Genomic DNA, 13246 nt, shown 5'->3' with positions numbered 1-13246 from the left:
ACTCGCTTACCAGGAAATTTAACTAGTTGCTTCTTGATCCATTTTTGATACTCTGATCAGGTACATGCTTCAGAAAGGCAGAGATTTTATTAGAAGGATGACATGGCTGAATTAATAATTCTCTGCATTCTGTAACTTCATTTCTCATAACAACTGGACATGACTGAGTCTGACGTATGTTTCTATTGATAATTAAATCACTGCAGTATCCTGTACCTTTAATTACAGATGGTATATAATTTAGAAATAAAACATTCTTAGAATTTCATATAAAATAATAAGCCATTTTAGTAAACAGAAACATGGAAATCATTTTAAGAATATCCCTGGATATGTTAAGCATTGTCCTGGCAAGTACAGTTTTCTATTAGCATTCTAAAAAAAAAAAAAAAAAAGAAATAAAGAAAAGTAGACTCATAAGATCAAATTATTCTTTGGAGAATGATTTTTATATTATTTACTTTTAATATCATTTCCACCTTTCCTAGAAATGATTGTAGAAAGCCCAAGGAAAATTCAAAGGAATGAGAAGTTCCACATGTCCAAGCACGATTACATTATACTTGCACGATAACACATATCAAACTGTGCTAGAATTGTTTCTATACCTGCATTAGACTCTGGCCCCACTAATGACAAAAATCACTTACTATTCATCTTCCTATCCAAAGAGCCTTATAAAGTCTTATCTAATAAATGTTCAAAAAATTTACATTAAATAAATTAACAATGAGAACTGAATGATTTTATTCATTATCAATGAAATTTTACATTCTGAATATTATAGTTAAAGTGTTATTTCTAATTTAAATTACAGTAAACTACAAATCACCTACAATATGGGGAAATAGGAAATAAATGAATTATATCAATCACAATCACTCAAATTATAAATTTCAACCTACTTCACTTCAACAAAGAGCAGGATACAAGGGACAAGTATTGGTTGCCTTTTAGGTATTTTTTCATGGTTCAGGCTTTAGTATTCCAAGAACAAGGGGCCAATATAGTTGAGTGGCCACAAGTCAAATTCTACACTGAGTAAGCCACAGAAATAAGCAAATGCTATCACTGAATCTATAGTTTAACAAAATTGTGCCATCACTATACTGATGGAACTATGGGGGGTTGGCATGTTGGAGGAGAGGGACCCGGAACCAGACCAGCCAAGATCACAGAGAATAGTATGTCAAGGACAGCGAAAAGGCAGTCAGAAATTAGTACCAGTTTTCTCAAGGGAGTATACAGGGATGAAAAAGAGGATAAGTAAAAGAATATCAATACCTGCTGTTAAATGTATGCTAAACAGTCTACATGCACCATAATTTAATAATCTCCAAACTTGACGATAAAGACTTAACCTCTCCAAAGCCACAGACGAATACACAGCAAAATTGCTATTCTAAAACATTTCTCTAATTCTACAAAGCCCTGCTACTGGCCCTGTGCTCTATAACCAGACTGCAAGATAAATCTGAACTGTGAGAAGAGATGGACAGATGTGGATTCACAAACAGACAAGTTATAGAGAACCACACAAACCCAGGAGAAGGATAGAAGAAGCAACAGAAGCAAGGACGTGCATGTAGAGGAGCCCAGGGATGGGCACTGCTCCAGTGATCATTTTCCCTTTCTTGTTTTATGTGTTTTATCTCCCCCCTCAAAATGTTAAAGCTCTATGAGCAGCTACTCAGATCAACAGGTCTTTTTTTTTTTTTTAATAGTTTATTGTCAAGGTGGTTTCCATATAACACCCAGTGCTCATCCCCACAAGTGCCCTCCTCCATGCCCATCACCCCCCTTCCCCTCACCCCCCCATCTGCCCTCAGTTTGTTCTTGGCATTCAAGAGTCTCTCATGGTTTGCCTCCTTCCCTCTCTCCCACTATTTTTCCCCTTCTTCTGCCCCATGGTCCTCCATTAAGTTCCTCCTAATCCTCCTTTACGTGCAAACATACGATATCTGGCCTTCTCTGCCTGACTTATTTTACTCAGCATAACACCCTCAAGTTCCATCCACGTTGCTACACATGGCCAGATTTCATTCTTTCTCATTGCCATGTAGTATTCCATGGTATAGATAAACCACATCTTCTTGATTCCCTATAACCCAGCAATAGCACTGCTAGGAATTTACCCAAGGGATCCAGGAGTGCTGATGCATAGGGGCACATGTACCCCAATGTTCATAGCGGCACTCTCAACAATAGCCAAGGCATGGAAAGAGCCTAAGTGTCCATGAACTGACGAATGGATCACATCAACAGGTCTTAACCTTATTTAATATTGATACACTTTGGATAAAATAAAAAGCTGAATGATAGTCAATGGATATATATAGGATCTCAATCTTACTATGCATTTTTTATTAAAGATATTTCAGAAAATCCCTTTAGCTAAAATCCCTCAGAATGCTTTTGTGCCACAGAATGTTAGTTCTTTTACAAACAGTCACAATAAGCAATTCTGTGTAATCAAAACTTCACAAATTAGGTAATATTTTTTTCCTATTTCATCTTATGCATATCCTTTTGCTATCAGTAATTTTCATTATGTGTTTTGGCACAAATGATGCTGGGAATTTCTTGCCAGTTTTCTGAAGCTTTATGAAAGCTAAGCATTTATTCAGAGACCCAAGAATATGACCAAAATGGGTTAACCACTAAAAGAAAAGGGATGGCTCTAGATGGATATTTTTTCCCTTATCTTCAAGCGTGTTCAGATTGTTATGTGCATATGACAGGATTTTGAACATTAAATAGCATTATGCAATTTACTGAATCACATAAGGGATTTAGAAAGAATTACTTTTTAGAAAAAGAACAAGGCTCTGTTGACTATGAGAAAAAGCAGCATTACTCTGTTGACATACTTCCTCCTGGTAAAAGTGAATCTTTCTTTAAGCAAATCTGCACAGTTTATGAAGTTGGAGATGACAGTTTGCTTGAGAAAAGGATTTGCCATAGATTCCTATGATGAATTCAAAGCAGAACTAGTTAGTTTTGAGGCTACGGGTACCTTGAGAGTTCACTTGATTCCTACAAGTGCCAGAAACATGGCATTAATCAGACATGCTATTTAGCTAGTCTGCACTATGATGATTAAGATGGTTAACAATGTGGGGAACTTCTATCCTTCTTGGTAAATAGTCATGGCACCAAATCTTGAGTGTTCTCTAACTCTGAAAATCCCAGGACTACCCCAGGACACCCCCAAATCATTAGGATCACCCCAAGTCTTTCCAGGACTTAGCCTCTAACAGTATAACTGAGGTCCACTCTGATAAAATGATGCCTGTGCCAAATTAGGTGTTAAATATTCTGAATATCACTTCAGGGTTTCATCGAAATTTCTCTATGGTTCAGGAGAATCTTTCTTCCTACAAAATATAGGATCCCCTGAGCTATTAGACAGTGGTTTCTTCCTAAAGGTTGTTTGTCTAAAGTGACACTCAGATCAATGAAATAGGTCCCTTTCCTATAGCAAATTTTTCTCAATTTATAGTTTTAAATTAATGCTTTATGGCAGTTATACTGGTCTTTAAAGCATGGTGTTCCACATACACATCACATAAACTGCTACTTTAGAAACAGGAGAAACCTACAGAGGGGAAACAATTCAAAATAAAATATAGCTAAATAAAAATATTAGGCGGGGATACAGAAATTCTAATGAATACCTTAAAAACGTAATTCCTAAAATGTTATTTCCAGTACTTCCTATACATGCAAAAAATTTAGAGCTTGCCCAGTCCAACCCCATGATTTGGGAGAAATAAAACATCTTTTCAAATATGTTAAATTTAGAAAAATGAGTTTAGCAATATAAAATTTAAATTTATGACCATTTCATCATAAGCTGGCATCTACAAAAGTAAGTAAAAATACAATATACACTTTCCTAGATGCTGAGGCCAAAGAAAAATGATTTTTCCTTATACAGACATGAATTTCAAAGCTGACATGTTTCAATGCTGTTTAAAAATCCAAAGGGGTTATTCCAGGTAGAAACAAACCTAGTTGAACTGAGAAATGGATTACTCCCCTGTAAGCCTATTTTAAAAGCTTTGCAATAAAGAACAGAGTTTTTTTAAACTTTATATAGTTTAATACAGTAATTTCAAACATTTTGTAACCAAATATGAACTCGAGAAAGTTAGAACACATATAATATGCTTACACCCTTTGTAAAGTAAGATTTTATTCTATCAAAAAAAATCACTAAAGTTTCTCCTCCATACTTACTAGTATATATTAACATTTAAACCTCATTTAGTATTGATGCACAAACCAATTAAATTTTGTGTGAGACTGAATTTTTAAACATTACAAGGCTAATGAAAATGTATTATATTATAATTGATCAGTCATTTTCTTTAGAACTAGGTCTTATTTTTCAATGCTCTTACTTATCTAAACTGGAACAATGATTAAAAACAGTAACAGTAACACAGAAACCAAAGAACACACAAGTATAAAGGCAAGAGAAATTTTTCAGTTTCATTCCTGGAAATAGTATACTTTCTTAAACTATACACTGCAGTAATTACAGCACCAAAAACAAATAAATAAAGAAAGAACAACAACAACAAATAACAGGAAACCAAAATTTGGTCATCCATCCTCTGGCTTGATTTTAAACTGTAATGAATTGGGTAAGAATGGAAAATACCCAAGAAATCAGTCATATCAAGTTATAGCATGGAAAAAAAATCACCAAATAACTTTTCAAAGAAAAGTGTCTTCATTAGGGGACAGAACAGGAATTTCAATTTTCAGAAGAAATTTATTAGCTGCTTGCAAAACTATGACTGACTAAAGCCGTATCACCCTAATTTTATTACTTAAAATACAGAAGCGTGCCATGAAATTTTACTTGCTGTAAAGAAGCTTAGAACATAGTCACATGGTTGGGGCATTGAAAACAAAATAAAGATTATTGATAAATAGCCATGCATAAAGCAATTAATTAAAATAGTAACAGTAACAGCTCTGAAAATGTAAGAAAACACACAAATACTAAAAGAAAGATTCTGTTTTAAACCACAGACATAAGCATGAGGTTCAGTGACACATATCACCTTGAGGTTGGATTTTTTTTTTTTTAAGTTCTTTAAGACATCACAGGACTGTAGGATAAAGCAGAAGGTCAAACTTAAGGAGATCACAAGTAAAACACATTGGCTTATTTCAGCAAAAAGAAAATATCCAGTATCTATGACAGAAATCATTCATGCAGTCATTGAGTTCATTAAAATACCGTAAGTACACATAAAGTAAGTACTTGCCCCTTCTGACTTCTCCACTGTGTTAGCCAGCATCTCCTGTAGGGCCCGGACAGAGAGAGACTGTTCCAGCACAAAAGTGCAGATGGAGAGGTCTGGGGGAACATTCTGTGTGGAGAGAGGGAAAGCTGCCATTATCGTCTTCATCATCATCATCATCACCATCATCATCACCATCAAGCAATCAGACCCAATTTACCTTATTAAACTTCACTTTCTTTCATAAAAAAAAAAGATTACTTGTCAGTTCTCTAATATCAGCTCCTCAATCGATGAAATACATTATCTACTCTGCTCACACTTACTCCATGTTTTAATTTATGGATAACAACAGCCACCATGTACTGAGTGCCTATCCACTTAGGCCCTGGACTCAGAGCTTTATCAGAAACCTGTGTGGTCATCTATGGTAAGAATGATTATTATTGTTGTGTGGATAAAAAAAAAAAAAACAACAAAGAGAGAAGTTAGGTTACTTTTCCAAAGTCACAATTAGTACGTTTTTCAAGGCAGTATTCAAAAGCCAGATTTCTTGGACTTCCAGGCATTCAATTCTAACCTACCAAGTAGTCAGCTGATAAAAAAAAAAACCATGAAAAACAGAGAAATAGTTGCCTTAAACTACTCTCCAAGTTAATAAATATAAAATTGAATTGGTACAAAATAGCCATTTACACAGGCTTCTCTTCTTCCAGAAAGAAAACAATTACTTTGTTTTACTCAAGTTGGATATGTATTTGGCCTCTAACTAGAGCTATGGCAATGTAATTTCTGTTCTGTCTAGAAGTGGGGTGGGGAGTGTCTATGTGTGGTTTTTCTCAATCATTCTTTTCCCTCTCTCTTTCCTTCCTTTAAAACTTACACTCCAATCAATAATCCTATAAATTGTGACGGTCCAAAACGTAACCGTCAAGGTGGTGAAGGAAACAGGGTAAGGACTAACTCGTGAGTTAGAGACAACTATCCCAATGAGGAACAAGCACATTATCGCTCATGCATGCTGCTGCTTTAAAATGAGCAGGATTCAGTAGGTAATCCAACTGAGTCTGGGGAGAGACTCAAAGGAGGATTTTCATAACAGAAGACCATTCAACAGTACATGCAAGTGAGACAATGTCTTCTTCATAAAATGAACATTAGGAAGACAAACCTGATAACTTGATACAATGTATCAAAATTATAATTTTTTAATGTCTAAGTATTCATTAAATTGAACTACTACCATTAAAAATGATCCTCATCAGCAGAGAAGGATACTTTATGGTTTCAAGGAAAGATGGATAACCGGGATTCCAGAATTAAAATTCTTTTGTGGATAAGACAAATATATAATCTTGGCCACTAAGGTTACTCATACCCCACAAACTTCCTGGCACCCATATATCTTTCTTTCTTTATTTTTAAATCTTTTTTTAATGTTTATTTATTTTTAAGAGAGAGATAGAGAGTGGGAGACAGGGGATCTGAGGTGGGCTCTGCACTCACAGCAGAGAACCCAATGTGGGGCCCATACTCACGAACTGTAAGATCATGACCTGAGCCAAAGTCAGATGCTCAACCAACTGAGCCACCCAAACACCCCTGTTCTTTATCATTTTTAAAGATTATTTATTTAGGGGCGCCCGGGTGACTTAGTCGGTTAGGCGTCCGACTTTCGCTCAGGTCATGATCTCGCGGTTCGTGGGTTCGAGCCCCGCGTCGGTCTCTGTGCTGACTGCCAGCTCAGAGCCTGGAGCCTGTTTCAGTCTGTGACTCCCTCTCTCTCTGACCCTCCCCTGCTCACGCTGTCTCTCTCTCTCCTAGAAATAAATAAAAAAAAACATTAAAAAAAAAAAGATTATTTATTTAGCTTTGAGAGAAAGAGAGAGACAACAGGTGAGGGGCAGAGAAAGAGGGAGAGAAAGAAAATCCCAAGCAGGCTCCACACTGTCTGCCCAGAGCCCAATATGGACTTGATCCCACGAACCATGAGATTATGACCTGAGGTGAAATCAAGAGTCAGATCTTTGACTGCACCACCAAGGTACCCCTGTTCTTTATTTTTTGAATGAACTTCCCTTCACTGGATTCCTCTATTCTCCTATCCTGGGCTTCGGATGTCCCCAGCCAAGTTTCCTTCCATTCCTCCTCAGACTAACTCAAGCATAGCTACTGCTTTCATACTCTGCAGTTAGCTAGACAAGGGCTCCCTTTCCAAAACCCCCAGATCAAAGACTAAAGGCTGGGAAAGAACTTCTCTTTTATTGTCACATTTAGGAAAAATTATTTTAAATTTAACTTTCTCAGTTCTAACTATATGAATTGCAATTTCTCAGACCAAGACAAAGGACAATGGGAAAAAAAAGTCTGTTACTCAAAGCACTTATTCCATTCTTATCCATTTAAATAGTGAGGGTTTGGAAGCTATACCACAGGGCTGGTAGACTACCATGTTATTAAACGGTGTGCTAGCAAACCAATCTCTCAAAAAAAAAAAAAAAAAAGCCTAGATTTGTCGCATTTGCCCATTTCTGTGACAGAAATACTCTAATAATTGCTGGTTTCAAAGTCAAAGTTTATAAATCAGCTCATAAAATTCCTCAATATGTAACACGTACCTCTCAGGAATCTACAAGATCTGTTCCCAATACACCACTGGACTGGTTGCAGACCCATATCCATTAGTTGCTTTAGAATGACTATATTAAAACAGTAGAGATTAGATTCTATACACAGTCACCTACACAATAATTCTGGCCTCACTACTTACTAGCTACTAACTTTTCTAATCTTTGGTTTCCTTCCCAGGAAAATGGTTTAGGAATTTTAACAACTATAACATCCCCATGGAGTTCCTGTGAAACATAAAAAATGGTTAAGTAGAGAGCTTATCACAATATCAAGAATACAGCAAGAGCTCAAAATAAGGGAGCCATGGTCATGAGTTTTGTATACTGTCATTTCTCTCTGTGGCACTTAAGAATACCACTCATTTTTTTAAAATCGACTCTTGGATGAAGTCTACTTTGGAGAACTAGTGTTTGAAAACACAAATAAGGAGTGCCAGGGTGGCTCAGTAGGTTAACTGTCTGACTTCAGCTCACATCACGATCTCATGGTGTGGCTTCAAGCCCCACATCGGTTTCTGCACAGAGAATCCCTGCTTGGAATCAGGCAACAGAATCATTACTACAACTTCTTACGTTTTATTTTTATTTTTTAAAGTTTATTTTATTTTGACAGACAGTGTGTGTGAGTGGAAGAGGGGCAGAGAGGGAGGGAGAGAGAGAATCCCAAGCAGGCTCAGCACTGTCAGCACAGAGCCTGATGCGGGGCTCAAACACACAAGCCATGAGGTCATAACCTGAGCCAAAGCTGGATGCTTAACTGACTGAACCACCCAGACGCCCAAAATTGTAACCTTTTACAGTGAACTACCAAAGCATTGCTTAATGTAAATGAATGTGTCTTCAAATAGCCTTGAAGGTTTTACAACTAAACCATATTATAGTATTTATGTTAAGCCTTCGTTCCCACTTGCAAAAAATAAAGTTAAGTCAGTGAAAAATAAAGGGTCTCAATCCTTAATTAAAAACCAATTGTATTGGCCATTACATTCCTGGGTTGTGCTGGGGCTGCTGATCCAAGAACTACACTTTGAGAATCACTGGTACAGCGCTGTGTGTTGGAGGGTGATGGCAAACAAATGCCTAGAAATGGTGGTTTATAAGACCAGATTACAGAGGATCTGAATTCATACCAAGAAGTAGTGACTTATTTTATAATTATGTGGTAAGCCAGAAGCCACATGCCATGCTGTGCTGGTAAATCCACCCTGAGAGTGAAAAAAAAAAAACCCTCTGATTTGAAGCACTTGCTGATGCCTTTAAGCTACCAAGCTAACATCACTCTACACTGAGCAGGAGTTAGGAAGAGATATGAACAGCTGTCTCTCCTGAATGCTGAATGTTCATCAGAACTGTATATGCTGTATATAAAATCTAGAGAACAGAGGCCTCCATTCATCTTTTGAAATAAATAATAGTCTTATGGAAGGAAACACACTTGGAACCATGTGTCAAGAAAGGAGCTGAAGTTAATACCCTCACAGAGGGCTACCTCAAGAAACAAGCCAAAGAACACACGGCATAGAGTCCCAAATACCACTATGAGTAGGGAAATAAAATAACCAAAGTCTAAATAAGAGACCAAGAGACACCATTCAAAGAACACTTCCTGAACGGACAGGCCCTGGACAGTCAAACAGCCTTCTTTAATACAGCAGTACTCGCAGGTGCAGAGTGCATAACAAGCTTTTAAAACTAACAAGTGACAGAAAGCTAGCCAAAATGATGAAATGGAAGAACTCTCCTCTAAAGAAATTCCAGGAAGAAGTGACAGCTAAAGAACTGCTCAAAACAGACATAAGCAACATAACTGAACAAGAAGTTAGAACAAAAGTCCTAAAATTAATCGCTGGGCTGAAAAAGGCATGGAAGACATCAGAGAAAACTACTGCCACAAAGACTATGGAGCTTAAAAATAATTGTGATGAATTTAAAAATGCTATAAATGAGATGCATAATAAAATGGAGGCATCCAATGAACAGATTAAGGAGGCAGAGAGAATAAATGAATAAAAAGACACAATTATAGAAAAAGAGGAAGCCAGGAGAAAGAGAGAAAAATGATCCCGGAATGCGAAAGGAGAGTTTGAGAGCTGAGTGATACAGTCAAACGGAACAATATCTGTATCATAGTAATTCCATAAGAGGAAGAAAGAGGGAAAAGTGCTGAAGGAGTCCTTAAATAAATTATAGCTGACAACTTCCCCAATCTGGGGAAGGAAACAGACATTGAAATCCAAGAGGCACAGACAACTCCTCTCAGACGTAACTTGAATCGATCATCTGCATGACATATCATAGTGAAACTGGCAAAATATGAGGACAAAGAGAGAATTCTGAAATCAGCTAGGTATAAAAGGGCTCTAACATACAAAGGGAACCCTATCAGAGTGGTTACAGACCTATCTACTGAAACTTGGCAGGCCAGAAAGGAATGGAAGGAAATCTTCAATGTGATGAACAGAAAAAATATGCATTCAAGTATCCTTTATTCATTAATCCTGTTATTCAGAATAGAAGGAGAGATAAAAGCCTTCCCAAATAAACAAAAATTGAAAGAATTCATCACCACTAAACCAGCCCTACAAGAAATCCTGAGGGGAACTCTATGAGGGAAATGTTGCAAGGAACACAAGGTACCAGAGACACCACCACAAGCATGAATCCTACAAAGAACACAATGGCTCTAAACCCATCTTTTTCCATAATAACACTGAATGTAAATGGACTAAATGCCCCAATCAAAAGACATAGGGTAGGGGCGCCTGGGTGGCTTAGTCAGTTAAGCGTCCGACTTTCGCTTAGGTCATGATCTCGCGGTTCGTGGGTTCGAGCCCCGCGTCGGGCTCTGTGCTGACTGCCAGCTCAGAGCCTGGAGCCTGTTTCAGTCTGTGACTCCCTCTCTCTCTGACCCTCCCCTGCTCACGCTGTCTCTCTCTCTCTCTCCTAGAAATAAAACATAAAAAAAAAAGACATAGGGTAGCAGAATGGATAAAAAGACAAAATCCATCTATCTGCTGTCTACAAGAAACTCATTTTAGACCTGAGAACACCTTCAGATTGAAAGTAAGGGGATGGAGAAATATCTATCATGCTACTGGAAGTCCAAAGAAAGCTGGAGTAGCCATACTTATATCAGACAAGCTGGACTTTAAAGTAAAGGCAGTAACAAGGGATGAAGAAGGGCATTATATAATAATTAAAGGGTCTGTCCATCAGGAAGAGCTATCAATTATAAATGTCTATGCACCAAATACGGTAGCACCCAAATACATAAAACAATTAATCACAAACAGAAACAATCTTATAGATAAAAATGTGCTGATAGCAGGGGACTTTAATACTCCACTTACAGCAATGGATAGATCAACTAGACAGAAAATCACTAAAGACACAACAGATTTGAATGACACATTGGACCAGATGGATTTGACAGATATATTTACAACTCTACATCCTGAGGCCATGGAATTCACTTTCTTCTCAAGTGCGCATGGCACATTCTCCAAGATAGATCACATACTGGGACATAAAGTAGCCCTCAAGAAACATGAAAGAATTGAGATCATATCATGCACACTTTCATATCACAATGCTATGAAACTTGAAATCAATCACAGGAAGAAGTCTGAAAAACCTCCAAAACCATGGAGGTTAAAGAACACCCTACTAAAGAACGAATGGGCCACACAATTAGAGAAGAAATTAAAAAAATATATGGAAACAAATGAAAATGAGAATACAACAATTCAAACTCTATGGGATGTGGCAAAGGCAGTCCTAAGAGGAAAGTACATTACACTCCAGGCCTATTTCAAGAAAGTAGAAAAAGCACAAGTACAAAATCTAACAGCGCACCTAAAGGAACTAGAAGGAAAGCAACAAGAACACCCCAAACCCAGTAGGAGAAGAGAAATAGTAAAAATCAGGGCAGAAGTAAACAATATAGAATCAAAAAAAAAAAAAAACCAAAAAACAAAACAAAACAAAAAAAAAGTTGAACAGATCAATGAAACCAAGAGTTGGTTTTTTGAAAAACTAAAATTGACAAACCTCTACGCAGGCTTCTCAAAAAGAAGAGAGCGAGCACCCAAATAGACAAAATCATGAATGAAAATGGACTTATTACAACCACCCACTCAGAAATAAAAGCAATTATCAGGGAATACTATGAAAAATTATATGCCAACAAATTGGACAATTTAGAAGAAATGGACAAATTCCTAAACACACACTAACAAAATTCACACACGAAGAGACAGAAAACTGGAATAGACCCATAACTAGTGAAGAAATTGAATCAGTTATCAAAAACCTCCCAACAAATAAGACCCCTGGGCCAGATGGCTTCCCTGGTGAGTTCTACCAGACATTTAAAACAGAGTTAATACCCATTTTTCTCAAGCTACGCCAAAAAATAGAAATCGAAGGAAAACTTCTGGACTCTTTCTATGAAGCTTCCAAAGAAACCATGTCAGAATGGACAACTAAGAAGAATGACAGCACAGTGTGTACACCTGTCTACCTCTTATACATTACGCACATATTTTTTGTCTATGCAAAATTAAATCAGAGGAAGTGCTTCTGTCTAAATGTCCACCTGGGCTGGACAGAACAGTACCCAAAGCAGGAGGCAAAAGGTCAGCAATACTCTTCCCATGGAGACAACCCCAATTCAGTGAGGATATGTGTACTTTTGCAAGAATAACAAACCTTAAGCTAGCAGCATGGCTATGTAGCTTTTCTTCTTTTTGAAATACAAATTGGCCACTGTTCTCCTCCGCCTAACAATTACCTGGCCTTAAGGGAAGAAAATTTTCCAGAATAACTACACACGACATCTGGCTTTGTTGGCACTGGAGAGTCTGTGTGAAATCAATTAGGTTTCCAACTGAGGTATCTATCAAACCATTTGGCTTCCACAGATATATCTGCCTAACCCACTTAAAAAACCTATTGAAACATGCCATTACCATAACTGAACTGCAACCAGTAATTTGAGACTAGGTATGTCACAGATCATCTCTCCTGTTATCACTGAATGAAAATTACATAGCAACTAACCATTCCATTTTATTTTTTTAATGTTTTATTATTTATTTTTGAGACAGAGTGTGAGCAGGGGAGGGGAAGAGAAAGACGGAGACACAGAATCTGAAGCAGGCTCCAGGCTCTGAACTGTCAGCAGAGAGCCTGATGCAGGGATCGAACTCACGAGTCGTGCGCTTATGACCTGAGCCAAGGTTGAAACCTTTAACAGACAGAGCCACCCAGGTACCCCTTAATCACTCCATTTTAGCATCCTCATATCCTTGCTCATGTTTTTCCTCCTTTAACCTAAAATATCCATTTCCAGGT

At 37.4% G+C, this 13246-nt stretch overlaps 1 protein-coding gene across 1 annotated transcript in view; it reads right to left on the bottom strand.

The window, feature by feature from the left end:
* RYR2 (ryanodine receptor 2) overlaps positions 1-5459 on the bottom strand; it is a 468566-nt gene extending 463107 nt beyond the window's left edge. Inside the window, exon 1 of the mRNA XM_039254352.1 lies at positions 5286-5459. Coding sequence (XP_039110283.1) covers positions 5286-5459 — 174 coding nt within the window. The remainder of the gene's footprint in view (positions 1-5285) is intronic.
* Positions 5460-13246: the final 7787 nt, after the last annotated feature.

Source organism: Hyaena hyaena, unplaced genomic scaffold, assembly GCF_003009895.1.
Source record: "Hyaena hyaena isolate Hyena2069 unplaced genomic scaffold, ASM300989v1 scaffold_485, whole genome shotgun sequence".
NCBI lineage: Eukaryota > Metazoa > Chordata > Mammalia > Carnivora > Hyaenidae > Hyaena > Hyaena hyaena.
Note: the sequence above shows the minus strand (reverse complement) of the source record. Positions and strands in the feature narration are given on the sequence as shown.